Source organism: Lampetra planeri, chromosome 2, assembly GCF_965212315.1.
Source record: "Lampetra planeri chromosome 2, kcLamPlan1.2.h2, whole genome shotgun sequence".
In the NCBI taxonomy this organism is placed as follows: domain Eukaryota; kingdom Metazoa; phylum Chordata; class Hyperoartia; order Petromyzontiformes; family Petromyzontidae; genus Lampetra; species Lampetra planeri.
This window is the reverse complement of record NC_136108.1, coordinates 35844206-35860254: the sequence shown is the minus strand read 5'-3', so window position 1 is coordinate 35860254 and position 16049 is coordinate 35844206. Positions and strand designations below refer to the sequence as shown.

The following is a 16049-nucleotide window of genomic DNA, read 5'->3' as shown; positions in this document are numbered from 1 at the left end:
TAGATAACCCCCAACTTGACCGTCACATGGTTGACGAGAGAGGCCCCACAGAAGTGGTAGCCGGCGTTGAGGGACACCTGCCAGGGCTGGGAGTGCGGGCGGCCCTCGTAGCTCCCCATGATGTGGTCATCCCCCAACGGGGCAGCCACTGCAGCGGCCGCACAGCACCAGTGAGACCGCCGTTACCCGCAACGCCGACGCCGATTGTACTTCACGACGGTCGATTGAGTCATCTGCCGGGCTCCGAGATCCTCCATGCGTTCGGCCCTGCTCACTGCTCCTCTGTCATCTTACTCTGCTTCCCTGCATGCGCTCTCCCACCTCTCCCATCTCGTCTCCCTCTACGACCAATCTCACTCTCCTGCCTCTCACATTTCGTCTCCCTCTACGACCAATCTCACCCTCCTACCTCAGCACCCACGAGCGCGGCCAGGAGAAGGAACGTCATCGTAATTCTTGTTCATCTTCAAACTGATGGTGTGCGAAGAGCCCTTATATACCACGGTGCGACCTTCAGTAACAACTGCTCATGAAATTGCCGTTCAACGCAGTGCTTGTGGGAATTTGTGCATCTGCTTTACAATGTAATTATGTAAAATTGCAATACATTCTCACAATGTTATAATTGCTTGTTGACATTAACAATATACACATTTTAGCTTTAAAATAACTGTTGAAACAGATGTAACGTTTTCACATCTTGCAATTTTCCATTCGAGATGACAGAACGGTAAACAAACCTATAATTGCAATACAGTATTTCTGATTTTTTTTTAACAACAAATATAAAAAAAAAAATTAACAAGTAGGTTTTTTCACGCGGTATTATGATTCATAATTAACTGTCGAGTCAAACGACGTAATAATCTTGATCAAACATGTGCCGTGAAGACTCTCCGTAGCAAAACCAATGAATGGGCATGTGTACAAGCGTTTAACGCCCAAATTAGTATTGTTTCAGTTCACTGGTGAGTCGAAGAACAATCCTCACAACCAATTGTCGTAATGAGATTTGACGTTTCATTTGAAACTGCATCACACATCATCAGGGCGAGGTCGAGGAAGTCCGAATGACCACGTCATGACCTCACAGTTAATATTTTAAAGTGGTATTATAGAAATACATAATAAGTAAGTAACTGGGATCACATGATACATTAATCCAGTTAGCCATGGGTTATCCATGGGTATTGGGTGCCACTTAGCTTTCATTGTAATTCCTATCTGCAATTTATTTAGCAGACAATTTGAGTCACGTGGCCCCACTGGCCCGGTCCATAATCCAGCCTTGCTAGCGGAAAACCGACGCACTCGAACTCACGCATGCACGTTAGCAACACTTTATCTCATACAGACAGGACAGGTAATATTAGCCGGCACTTGGCTCTACCACTTTATGACAAGCCAGGGTATGGCACCTCGAAGCCAATGGGAAGGGAGTTTCACAACATTTGTGTGATCCACCAACGCTCGCCTCCAAAGTGCTCGATTAAAGACATGTGCCACCACTGCACTTTCTTGGTTGTGTTTGAGACATCAGAATTGAAAAAAAACAACACAACGTATGGGGCATCAAAGGGTTAGAAACCATTGATAAGAATCCTGGGTGTGCTTCTGGATTTGACAAGCCGAGGAGATGGCACTTAGGGTTAGTGGGTTATTAAAGAAGGGGGGGCATAACCCTCAGTTTGGACATAAAACCACCCACCTCAATCTCTCGATTGCAAAAGTAATTCCTATTATAAGTGAGGGGTTTTCCAATTGGTGTTATCGGGGAGTGATATTTCGAGAAAAAAAGTGACTATTCTACGCCTTTGCTATGTTGTGAAGGTACATGGGACATACATGGGAAAAGCACGATCGTCATGGAGACGGAGTGAGTAGACTGACATGTGCAGAAGCGACACGGATCGATGTGTCGCAGGACCGCATGTGATGGCGATGGTTTGGCTTGACTTGTTGCTCTGGAGATTGGGAGATCTCTGATCGATGTTCGTCACCAGGGTTGCTGATGGCGCGATTTCTCACTTAACAGAGTGGGCCGCGTGAAGACTGCTACCACCTTCCACTCCTATGGCGATGGTGGGGGGAGGCCTTCATGCGGGGGTGGATGGAACATGGATGATGATTGTCAGAGTTGTGAGAAACATTAAAATTGAGACAATTATTCAAATGTCATTGAATGTATATCAATGAACTGAGTTCGTCAAAATGTTATTTCGCTGGAAACCCGAAAGGCTGTGTCACTGTGAAGCTATTTTTTTTTCAACGGCAAGACGTCTTTGAACGGCGGTGTGGCCAAGCAAAATTACATTAATGCCTTTGGTCACAGTCGAGTTTGAGCAATGAGACACCGGGTACCCAGTGCCACTGCTTTGCAGCACGACATACAATAAATAATTTTAAAACGTATGATTACGATGAAAGGCACTTAGGCATGATATGTCTATATTCTACAAAAATGACATATAGGACATAAATAATGCAAGGTCCCAGAAATGTCCTGTATGGATTATAGATAAAATATGCTTAACCTTTGCATGGCAGGGACCTGTGAATTGTAATCATTGTGTTTTCGATGGAAAATATCGAAATAGCATGAATAAAAAATTGAGATAAGTAGCAAATTATTACCATCACATGGTTAAAGAGTGTTCAATGTGTTATTGTGACTGAAAAGTGGATCACTACCTATGTGGTGGTGTGATTTCGATACCTAACATGGTACTATATTAAAAGATAAAAAAAGAAAAATGTTGAGCAAAAGACAAAATGTTATTCAAATGAAAAATATATTACTGAGAACAATTGAGTGATAACGCTGCAAATAGGGAAACAGGGTGCAGATTGCAGCCCATAACAAACACTGTGCTCTTCAAATACGTGTTGTACTATGTTCAACTTCTTTCGCACTATACGTATCCAACCGTGCTAATCGGAGGTGCATGTTGATGCACAACATCCATAATGTGTTGTTCTGAAGCACTGCATATCAGAGGTGTGGACTCGAGTCATGTGACTTGGACTCGAGTCAGACTCGAGTCATGAATTTGATGACTTGCGACTCGACTTGGACTTGCATAACAATGACTTTGTCCCACCTATGAGATGTGGACTCGAGTCATGTGACTTGGACTCGAGTCAGACTCGAGTCATGAATTTGATGACTTGCGACTCGACTTGGACTTGCATAACAATGACTTTGTCCCACCTCTGCTGCATATACAGTGCAGCAATAGTTGTCAATCCAATGGCGAATGAGTGCCGCCCAATACCACGGGTTGCGGGGTCATTGGACCATACTTCACCAAGCTGGTCGGTGCGGGTTGGTGAAGGTGGGGAGCATAGACGTTGGAACATAGCACAGTAGAAAAACTAATCTTACTACACTGCCCCGCAGAAGCCCATAACACCTGGTTTGTGCATAGTGGTGACTCATCCAAGCACTACCCAGGCTCAGAACTGATTAGCCGCCAAGAAATGACAAGATATAGCAGATTCTGGGTGATATGTTTATTTTGATCGTATACATAGGGTAGCAACTGTTGAAATGAAATACTCGATCTGGATGTGCTCCTATGCATGCTACAGTTGTTTTTATTAAACTTTCGAGGTTGCAACAGATGGAGTGACCTGCTGTCGAAGTCAAAATAAAGTATCCTTATAGAAACCACAGCTGCTACTCGAATTAAAATCATTCTACAGTTGCACCTGAACTAATTCCAAAGATGCGTTTTGGATTTAAGCATAAATGAGCCTCTAAGCAGAGACTATTCGCTCTGGGAGTTATTTTCATGCGTGGGCACTTGTCAGAGAAAGCAAAACATTTCAGCACCATGGACAGTTCTATGAGCTATTCAATACCATGCATTAACATAAAGTGCAATGAATAGGTTATGGTACCATAATAATTTTTAAAATACAATGTAGGAGATTAAAAAAGTGTATTCAAAATGTTTAAATAATTCTGAAAGACAGAGGGTTTGTTTTACAGATAAATGCTCAAACAAAGGTTGCATCAATATTGTATTACATTTCCATTGTTGTTCGTGTACAATAACAACATGAGCACACAGCTTCAACATACCACAGTAGTGGAGAGCCATGCGATACAGCTTTAAAACAACGAAGCACCATCTGCAGTAATCACTTCGCACGGCGGCATTCTGACTTCTTCTCGTGAGTCAGCATTGAACGCCGACTCGTTTTGTTTAAATCCTGCGACATCCCCAAAACGCTTCCCCACCACACAGACCTACAGGGTCGAGGTCCCGTTCCTCTGTCCGTGAGCGTCGCAACTCCGATCGGGAGGCGAGATCTCATTCATGAAGGCAGCGTGCGCACTTTGTGAATGAACCCGGCCAGCGCCGTGTGTTGATTGAACCGCACTACGTCTCAGCCGCTGAGTGGGTGGCTCGGGAACGTGACGACTACGCAGGAGCCCTGCTGGGGTCAAAGCGTGCTCCACAAAGGCACATTTGCAGGGATGGCTGGATAGACGCGCTCACCCCTTAACAATTCTCTCATTCTTATTCCTGGCGCTCAGTGGCCCCAGATTTTTTTTTTTCCTGCAACCACCCCTCCCCTCCCCCCTGGTCCCCCTCCCCCAGATATCGAAGTCTCCCTTGGTCATTTGAATGTGCAAACCGAGTGGGGGGCTCTTTAGTCGCGCGCATCCCTGAAGCCCCTGAGTGCGGCGGCTCTCTTGTGTCGGGACGCGTGAGAATACCGGCAAAATAATCCCGTTGGAAAAAAATGCTGCCTCTGAGTCTCAACCTGAAACAATGCTTTAACGCCGGGTAAGTGAGCGCTATCCCGCATCCCCGCTTGAACGCACGCCTCGTGTTGTCATTGTCATCATCATCGTCGTCGTCGTGATTGTGTTTAAATGTCCATCGGGAACTGCAAGCCAGTTGAGCGCACTGGCCGTGCTGCCTGTGAAGCAGGCTTTGGGCCTAGTGACATACAGTCCAGGGCTGCACACAGGCACTGTCTGCATGAATCAGTGGCACGCTGTGTCTGTGTGTGTGCTCCCAGCTGTGAATCCAGGGCATACGCCTTGTACAACATTTCAATGCCACGCATTATTATTAATTATAATTATTATCTCACAGTGCATACGCCTTGGACAGCAATTCAATGCCACGTACTGTAGTATGATCTCGGTACATACGCCTTGTACAACAATGCATTGCTACTTATAATATCACAGTGCATACGCCTTGTACAACAATTCAATGCCACGTATAATTTTCATCGTCTCAGGCGCATTTCCTTGATATCATTTTCACAATAAATGTGCCGGAGTTGTGTGCAGTGTTTTTAAATGCGTGGGGAATGCATGAAAATGTTTAAACCATCTCTGTCACTGTGGCATTTGAATCATATTAATGCTAATTTCAGTGTTTTCGTGCGTTCATGTGCATACAAATATATATTGTAAAAATTGATGGGACGGTGTGTTTTTTTTGTAACTTGCAGCCAATTTCAACTCACACAATGTAACAATCTGGGGCATTGCAAAAAGCAATTGATGTTAACACGATTTAATGATTTGCATATTGTTCTGGAAATTATAAATATTGGCAAGAAACAGTACGAATTACATCAAATTGTTAGACACATAGTATATGTGTAAGGTTAATACAATGTCTACACTCGATGTCTGCACAATTAAAATATTTCAAAAAATAGATAATACTGTAATGTTGAAAAGACTGACTGTCCCCAATATTTCACGTGAACATTAATGCACGCATACATACGGAGTTTTTGGTTATTTTAGATTTTAGATAATTGCTTCGGGAAATTGGGAGAAAGATAGGTGTTGACAAGTGTGGTGTGAACTGACTTATCAGAGTACATCTATAATGGTCGACTATGTATCTCTGCAAGAAATGGGTTTAATGATTGAGATAATTGCCCTTGCCAGATGGCAGACATGGTTATTTTAAGTATGTCACAAATGTCAGTTCAATCAAGGTATTTTTTAAAAATATTTTACGATGAAAAATATAAAAATTATCAACGTACTGTATCGAAAATTTTTATATAAAAAAAATTAACCAATTAACTGAATAAATAAATGTAGTTACCAATCACACTGCAAAAAGAGCAGGTCAAAACTGACCAATGAGAGTTAATGATTACGTGTAATTCTTGAACATTACTTGCAACATGCATTCTATTGTAATTAAGAAACGCCTAAAGTTTGTCACTACATATATGCAGTGGCACGCAACATAATTTACAGTCCTTTTCATTCCACTGCTGGGCGAAGGCCTCCCCATGCCCTGAACAGTCACGTGGGTTGATCATCCATGCACCACACTGGTCAGCGTGGCTTGGTGCACGTGCAGGGCCCAGGGTCGTTTCAGATGTCACGTGTCACTGATGTTAGCCGTGGCCGGGAATTGAACTCCGGTCGCTACGTTGACGGCGCACGGCGCTAACCACTGTGCTACTGCTCCCCCGTAGCAAATACATAAGTAGAGATGAGCTCTTCTGCGTGGTGTGCTAACTTTGATAAGGCACGTCAATGACACACGCCCAATACGGTTTATGTGTGAGTGCAAGAGCTTCCCAGGCGGTGTGGAGCGATTATTCCCACAAATAATGAATGGGGCCTCCTAACTTCACAAGTGACAACCGTCGCCACAGAGTCAGGAAGGAGACATAGTTTCTGGCACTATTACAGTCCCCACAGATGTTATTTTCATCAAATTACAAAACTTATTTTGGGATTAAGTTGATTAAATATGAAGGGATACTGCTTTTTGTGGGTTCTGGTTTAAGATTGGGGTTAGGGTTGTGGATAGCAGTACCTAAGCTTGCTTTTCTTGCCACAAATCTGCGGGAACAGTAGTCTCAAGACTTCTACTTGAGTTAGAACATAACCCATACTATTACAAATCACCAAATGTACTCACTCTCCAAACTGAAAAAAAAACCTAACTCGTTTTAGATTCAGAATATAGCATACCGGGTGGGCTTAAACCACGACCGTCTGACCTGTTTGATTGAGGACTGGGCAAGAGGTTGAGGGATATCATAATCAGAGTGGCCAAGACATGAACGGTTAAACAACCTTACTTCTAGACTGGTCATAGGAGACGGAAAAAGGAAGATGCGTCAGAAAATAAAATCAAACCACGAGTACATTTGCTATTCACATCATTCTTACAATGCAAGGATATCACGAAGGCCCTGTGTTTCACAGGCAGGTGTCGTCTATAGTGGGTTCACAACAGGATGCGATGTTGCGATATCGTTTTACCAAATTTGTCGATTTGCAAGTCATTTTCAAATTTGGGCCATTAAACCGGTACAGATGGTCTACTCTCATTCTCATAACGTCACGGGATCTTTAACGTCCACTCCGAAGCATAAGGCATATACTCGCGTCAATACACCCACAGTATTGACCAGGGCGGCTACTTTTCCCGAACCATAAATGTCTGCAACAAACGGCAAACTTTCTGCTGCTTGACCCAAGACCCAAATTGCGATACCTGGAAGCTACCAAAAAAGCGGAGGTATTTCCTATGCAATGGCAAAAGGGCATTTTAGTTGCTAAATTCACAATGTGGCCATATAGCAAAGTAGTTGAACCATGCATGGCTTGGGCAGGTCGTGATTCAGAAGGTTGCCAATGCCTACCCGCATGGGTTTCACCCTCGATTTGTCGTGCCTTCTTGCAGGCAATGCCGTGGGAAATCGATGAGGTCCCTGCCAGTTCAATAGATGTAATCAGTATTATTGTGTTGGCGCTGGAAGGTTGCTCGTAGACCCACCCAGGCGGTGTGCATGCCTGCCATGGCCAATGCCTGGCCCCAACCCAAACAATATCGCTAATGGTTGTCCACGTCGGCTGGTTAACACGCACGCAACTACTGTAACCGCGCTACGATTACGTGTTATTGTTCTGGTCTCTTTCTCGGCAATACTTTCATAAAATTGAAAAGCTCCCCAATTCTTTTAAATGCGCTGAGGCATGCTTCCTGTAATCCTGAGTAAATTACTTTGGCTCTAACTTCCAAGCCACCGTGTATCAGTGGACTTTTACAGGCTGCATCAAATGACAGCGCATGCACACGCAGACAAACACACGCCGTTCTTTTGTCCACACACATACTAAGCAGCATCAACGAAAAAAGGTCAAGGTACAGCCCTGCAATTACTCACTCACGTCACTGCTGGCGGGATGGCCTCCACGAGAGAGAGCTTGAGAGAGTCGCTCTAAAATATGAATTTTGGCTGATTCTTCCATGCTGACCGGACGTCTTTGAAGAGATGGGAATGGGCGTAGGCGTGGGGGTCTTCAGAAACTTCCACTGCTGTTTCAGCTGCTGCGCTGGCAGATCGAACCGACGACCTCTGGATTGAAAGTCCAACCCGCCGCTTACCATTTACATCGTGGCAGCGTCCAAAGCGGCATAGCCAAAAAAAACTGCACAACAAATGGCACGATACATGATAACATAATAAATAATGTATTTATTAAACACACCTCCTTCCCACATGTGTCTTTCTCTACATGTAAAATTAAAGTATAGTTCACACATCCCGTCAGCCGCACGGTTTTCTGGGAAGGCATCTTATCAGCAGCGCCTTTTTCAACATACACAAACTCATGACCGCTTTCGACATTCAGTGTGCCATCAGCAGTCAGGCTTGCTTGAACCAGTGCTGGTGAACTGATAGATCCTAGTAATGGGCAACTACCTAGTTTGATGCAATACTATAACAAAACGGCAATGTAAAACAGACGAATCATCGAGCGTCGTCATGGAGAATTGTTAAGTTACAAAATAAAGGATGGCACTGTGGCCCACCTCCCCACAACCACTGCGAGTTTGCTCGATGTAAATATAGCTCCGCGAATCTCTGGAGATGCGTTGGCAGACCAGCATCTCACGCAAACCTTACCCAGCGGAAATTACACGTGTCATCACCACCAGACCCAGACGGGAAATAGCAGGCGTATTCCAGCACTGTATTTGTTACACTGTACGGTTAAATATACCGTGGGTTGCAATGCACATGATGGTAGTCGTGATGGTAATCAGCCGTACGGTACTGTGATCCGGCACATTGAGGGATGGGCTATTACATGCTCACGGGGAAAGTATAAAACGGCTGTGGTTTCTAACAGTGAACCCAACTGATTTGTCCACGCAAGTGCAGCCAATTTTATCTCTAAATGGCAGCGCCCCCTCGTGGCAGCAGAGAGAAAATTATATTTGGTTTATAATAATCAGGAGGATGGATACAGGGGTGCACATTGCTATATAATAACCAGGAAGATGGATACAGGGGTGCACATTGGTTTATAATAATCAGGAGGATGGATACAGGGGGGCACATTGGTTTATAATAACCAGGAGAATGGATACAGGGGTGCACATTGGTTTATAATAACCAGGAGGATGGATACAGGGGGGCACATTGGTTTATAATAATCAGGAGGATGGATACAGGGGTGCACATTGGTTTATAATAATCAGGAGGATGGATACAGGGGTGCACATTGGTTTATAATAATCAGGAGGATGGATACAGGGGGGCACATTGGTTTATAATAATCAGGAGGATGGATACAGGGGTGCACATTGGTTTATAATAATCAGGAGGATGGATACAGGGGGGCACACAGAGAGGGTGAGACAAAAGTGGACAGACTCCTGTGCTGGTTAAACATTTTGTCGCGAGCCGTGTGACGGATTTAGTGAACGAAAATATGTCAACTGCGACGATGAGGGGACAAAAAGCATCACGTGTGATCAGTGCCGGATGAAGGTAGTGCGGGGCCTGTAGCATATGTTGTTATAAAGGGGCCCTAAATAAAAAAAAACCACGTAAATATTAAAACACAATTTTTCTACTTGCATAGTAAAGTAATTGTATTTTTTCACTTGCTATACAGCCAGATAATACAACAAATCGCTCACCTTAAACACCCGGTCGTTCGTAAAAGTTGAAGGCAGTGTAGTACTATAGTAATAGAGCAAGTGCAGAATTACTGAACCGGAATTGATAGCTTGAACGCATTTAGTGCGGGGCCCGTAGCATATGTAGCTACTTTTGCTACGAGGATAATCCGGCACTGCGTGTGATGACTACGATTGCCCACTAAGACAAAACGCGTGACTGACTGACGAGACGACATTTAGTAAAGTTTTCAGAGACCGCATTGCGTTGATAATTTGAAAGTTGGGATGCTGTACAGTCTATGTGCGTGAAAATATGTACCGAGTTTACTGATTGGCTGACCAGACACTGTTTGGGGCGAGGGGGAGATGCCAGTAGTGAAAAACTAAAGGGTGTTTCACTAAATATGTGACTGCTTCAGCCGACTAGACTAAGAACACGATGGCACGGACTCCAAAGACTTTGACTCGACTAAAATTGCACAGATTGTCGCTGACTTACACAAAGACCGGACACTTTTTTTTTAAATGCCGACTAAATTACCGCTACTTGCAAGCACCACCATTGTCAACAGGTGTGTTTCCTCACTCATCACTGCGGGTGTCAGTGAGTCCGCACCAATGTAGGATGGCACTTGCACCCCGTCTCGCATCGTCTCTGAGCTCAGAGACGCCCCCCACAACAACAACAACAATCCACACTTGTTTTTGTAAAACATTCCACTTTGTTGTGGCCACACGCTGTATACGTCCACTGTAGGCGTTCCACCTCCGAGGTAAAAAAGGACGGCATATCTCACGGATTAGACGAGTATCTCACAATACCAGCAAAGGGGGGAGGGGGAATTAATGCGTGAATGCATTGACTTGTGTGGTGTATTATTATGTAATTGAAAATAAATGGGACTTTTAATGTCCCGGGAAGACTGACAGATTTCTCAGGAAAGCAGCTGCCACAAAAAAGAGAACGATCTTAGAAAGCGAGGTCAGGTGATGGCCCTAGCCCACTGTTGAGAGGAGTGCTCTTCTAGATGACTCCGCACTGACCTAGAGGATCCAATGGACATTACCCTATTGGTGGAAATATATCTGTGTTTTAAACCCAATGAAACGTATTTTTCAACTTATTTTTTTCGAGGGAGCGTATGTTATATTGCACGCTGGAGTGACCTAAAGGATCCTGTGGGGTCAACGTTTGATGCATTTATTTCCAAATATATTAACAAACTGGCCAGAAAGCCGAACTGCATTTCAGTGATGAAGCACCATCACGTGACCTCCACGATCCTCACAAAAATTCCTCTTTGTGGAGGCATGGCGGTGAAAAGAGGCGCAGAGCAGATGGCACATTTAGTCTCTGAAGCACCCAGCGCTTGAACTAGCGGCTCTGAAGTGTTCGCTGAGAGCACTTGTTGGGAATCCGGGAAAATCTCTCAATTAAAACAACACACGCCACAAGGCTGCACTCTGCTTTGGGTTTTGTGTAACCAGAACTCGGAAGAGCCATGCACTTGTTTCTGGTTGGTCAGTCTGGCTGTACATTTTGCTTCAATCTCAATTCTCGTGAGAGTGAATTTCGATACTAGAAAAAGGCGCAGCCCTGAAATTGCCTGTTCATGCCACTGCTGCCGGAAGGGCCTCCACTACAGGGAACTCTACAGCCATTCGAGAGGATATTTTGCGTACGGGGAGAGTACTCACGCTTTGCCCCACCGCTCGTGAACTCCCGGTCGACTCGCTGTGATGTATCCATTCATACTTCTGGGTGGATCCAGGCGGGGGTGGATTTAAGAAATGTGCCGATTGTTCCAACTACCGTGGCGGAATTCTGATGCGCCGCCAAGACACGCGCGCCCACGCAAAGGCACAAACGTTGCATCTGTGTTAAATTAATGATGCCAGATAATAATAATAATAGTCCGGAAATGTCGCCCCCACCACTGTTTAGGAGATTTCAGCAGCAGATCGAGAGCTACAAGGAGCAGATCAAGAAGATTGGCGACGATGGCAAGAAGCAGCTGGGGACCATCGAGCAGAAGGATGAGGCCCCAACCTGTGGCATCTGCCACAAGACCAAATTTGCCGAGGGCTGCGGCAACGTTTGCTCCTACTGCCAAACGCGCTTCTGTGCACGCTGCGGTTTCCGATTCGCTCTGCGGCCCGGCACGGTCAGTCAATCCCTCTTTCCCCAACATCTTCTCTTTCCCCACACCGTTAATCATCGTCCGCCAATTATCCATCCACTACCGGATGCAGGCCTCCCCCAAGCCGTCACCATCTCTCACGATCGTGCGACGTGACAGTCCGTCTAGCACGTGCACACGAGCTGAATTCGTCGCTCCGTGTACATGCTGGACGTACTAACGACCACGTTCACGCCTTTGGCCGCCATTCCGATATTCGTCTTGACCACCATCCATCATTCCGTCCAGTGATGCGTCCTGCCCACGACCACTTACTTTACCTCGCAGTCAATACGTTGTCTCTATCTTTTGCATGTTCTCCCCACACCATGCCACGGCTAAATTCTCTAGAACTGCTTTTTATGTTGAGTTTGTTATCCCTTCACGCACACCGTCAATGATCATGGTTGGCTATGTACGGTGCAAAAAAAGTTCAACTGAAATACATACATAAAATGCACCTCTTAAAATATCAAACAAATCACGAGTTATTTTTTGCACGCTCACTTTAGTGCCAACTCAATAAGGAATCTCTTTTAAAATTGATGAATGGACAAAAAAATCTGCTTTGGTACCTTTACGAAACATTTTTTTTGTAATGATTTTGTGAATGTGAAATTCAAATACTGTAAATGTTAGAGCTTTGTGACCTTGATTAATATTCTAAATATTAAAACATTTGGTTGCAGTGGATTGTGTTTATATCAATGACAATAATGCTGTTGGTGGTGAACCTTTGATCTTATCAACATCATCGTCAGCCTTGACCTGTCTTCTGCTGGGTGAAGTCCTCTCTAAGCGGTCACCATTCCCCATCATCTGGTGATGCAACAATCCACCTAGCACCTGCATACAAGACACTTTCATCGCTCCATCTGTGGTAGACATCCTCTTGTGCCTCTTCCTTCGGCTTCCACTCTGTCTCTAGTCTCGACCAGTAGCCATCAATCCTTCGATTAAAGCGTCATGTCGATGCCTACTTACTTTTCTTAACTGTGAAGATGCTGCATCTAACTTGCGTAATCCGCATGTGTTTTTCCTGTCAGCCTAATTCCAAGCATGCATCTCTCCATGTGCCTATGCACCACCTTGAGCTTTTGTTCCAAGTCATGTGTTAGATGTCCATGGACCTATTTACTAAATGTTTACACAGGAAATATCACAATCGTGCAATTATGACTCAATCTTTCATCAATTAAAAAATCAGTTATAAATCTACCATAGCGGCTGTCAAACATGTCATATAATCGTGAAACGGATGCCCGCAACAAAGTGCTGTGGGTAAAAACACAATTATGAACCTGTGAAATTGATCAAAATCCAATGAAATTCCTCTTGTATACGTAAGAAATCCTCGGCATTGTAAAGTTCAGCGAATCACGAACTCAGCCCCGTGACACGTGCGTTCAGCTCCGTGACACGTGCGTTCAGCCTCGTGACACGTGCGTTCAGCCTCGTGACACGTGCACTCAACCTCGTGACACGTGCGTTCAGCCTCGTGACACGTGCGTTCAGCCTCGTGACACGTGCGCTCAACCTCGTGACACGTGCGCTCAACCTCGTGACACGTGCGCTCAACCTCGTGACACGTGCGTTCAGCCCCGTGAGACACGTGCGTTCAGCTCGTGACGCGTGCGTTCAGCTCCGTGACACGTGCGTTCAGCTCCGTGACACGTGCGTTCAGCCTCGTGACACGTGCGTTCAGCCCCGTGACACGTGCGCTCAACCTCGTGACACGTGCGTTCAGCCCCGTGAGACACGTGCGTTCAGCTCGTGACGCGTGCGTTCAGCTCCGTGACACGTGCGTTCAGCTCCGTGACACGTGCGTTCAGCCTCGTGACACGTGCGTTCAGCTCCGTGACACGTGCGTTCAGCCCCGTGACACGTGCGTTCAGCCTCGTGACACGTGCGTTCAGCCCCGTGACACGTGCGTTCAGCTCCGTGACACGTGCGTTCAGCTCCGTGACACGTGCGTTCAGCCTCGTGACACGTGCGTTCAGCCTCGTGACACGTGCGTTCAGCCTCGTGACACGTGAGTTCAGCCCCGTGACACGTGCGTTCAGCCTCGTGACACGTGCGTTCAGCCTCGTGACACGTGCGTTCAGCCCCGTGACACGTGCGTTCAGCCTCGTGACACGTGCGTTCAGCTCCGTGACACGTGCGTTCAGCCTCGTGACACGTGCGTTCAGCCTCGTGACACGTGCGTTCAGCCTCGTGACACGTGCGTTCAGCTCCGTGACACGTGCGTTCAGCCTCGTGACACGTGCGTTCAGCCTCGTGACACGTGCGTTCAGCTCCGTGACACGTGCGTTCAGCCCCGTGACACGTGCGTTCAGCCCCGTGACACGTGCGTTCAGCCTCGTGACACGTGCGTTCACCTCCGTGACACGTGCGTTCAGCCCCGTGACACGTGCGTTCAGCCTCGTGACACGTGCGTTCAGCTCCGTGACGCGTGCGTTCAGCCTCGTGACACGTGCGTTCAGCCCCGTGACACGTGCGTTCAGCCTCGTGACACGTGCGTTCAGCCTCGTGACACGTGCGTTCAGCCTCGTGACACGTGCGTTCACCTCCGTGACACGTGCGTTCAGCCCCGTGACACGTGCGTTCAGCCTCGTGACACGTGCGTTCAGCCTCGTGACACGTGCGTTCAGCCTCGTGACACGTGCGTTCAGCCTCGTGACACGTGCGTTCAGCTCCGTGACACGTGCGTTCAGCCTCGTGACACGTGCGTTCAGCCTCGTGACACGTGCGTTCAGCCTCGTGACACGTGCGTTCAGCCTCGTGATGCGTGCGTTCAGCCTCGTGACACGTGCGTTCAGCCTCGTGACGCGTGCGTTCAGCCTCGTGATGCGTGCGTTCAGCCTCGTGACACGTGCGTTCAGCCTCGTGACACGTGCGTTCAGCCTCGTGACACGTGCGTTCAGCTCCGTGACACGTGCGTTCAGCCTCGTGACACGTGCGTTCAGCCTCGTGACACGTGCGTTCAGCCTCGTGACACGTGCGTTCAGCCTCGTGATGCGTGCGTTCAGCCTCGTGACGCGTGCGTTCAGCCTCGTGACACGTGCGTTCAGCCTCGTGACGCGTGCGTTCAGCCCCGTGAGACGCGTGTGCTCAGCTCGTGTCCGTGAGCGACTCTCCCTGTGTTCTTGACGTGTCCTCACCTTCGCTGTCATCTTTTATTTAGACTCACATGAAGGTAGGAACTGGGAGCAGCGGTGCTACATGTAGAATCACATCATTTACTCATCTTCCTGCCAACACATTAAAGGCATAGAAACATCAGACGGAAAAATTCGACTCAGAGCTTTGCCAGCCAAATTATGTTTTTGCCGTCATTCCCCAACTGCTTGACGATATTCAGTAACGCACTGCGCTGCCTCCGATGCATTATGCACATTTAAATTTGCAGACGGAAGTAATTCATTATTTCCCTGCGTATTTTCTGCTTAAAAACGCCCAGTGCCTGAAGTACCAGAATAGCGACCCCTTCCACCCTTTTTTCCCCATCGCTGTCGCCGGTAACCCGAAGTCGATTCGTACAAAATGGTGCTGCTGCTGCGGTGGGATTTCATTGGGGCACGATCAGCAGAAACGACACGACCGGGCGCGCGCCTACGCGCCAATCCCAAGTGATTCATGCTCTCGTCTGCTGGCGTCGGAAGCGAGATGATTCAACGCCGCGTACGAAGCCTCCCTCTTTGTGTTTGTCGTCGTCGTCGTTGCTTGCGGCCGCCCGCCCTCGTGGCCACGCACCGCGCGTGGCACGCGCCCAAATCAAAGGCGCTCCGGGCCGCGAGGCGTCTCGGTGCCAACTTCGCGCTGCCTGCGCTCTGTCCAGCGGTGGTGCGGAGGCTTCATTGGGAGCCGCCCAACACCCCGCCGGTCAATGTGTACAACGCTAGCGAGAATATGACCGAAGAGGAGACGTCAACTAGAG

At 47.0% G+C, this 16049-nt stretch overlaps 1 protein-coding gene across 1 annotated transcript in view; it reads left to right on the top strand.

Annotated features, from left to right (window-relative positions):
• Positions 1-4755: 4755 nt before the first annotated feature.
• LOC144732864 (regulating synaptic membrane exocytosis protein 2-like) overlaps positions 4756-16049 on the top strand; it is a 77851-nt gene continuing 66557 nt past the window's right edge. The window contains 2 exon segments of the mRNA XM_078614516.1: positions 4756-4799; positions 11878-12097. Coding sequence (XP_078470642.1) covers positions 4756-4799; positions 11878-12097 — 264 coding nt within the window.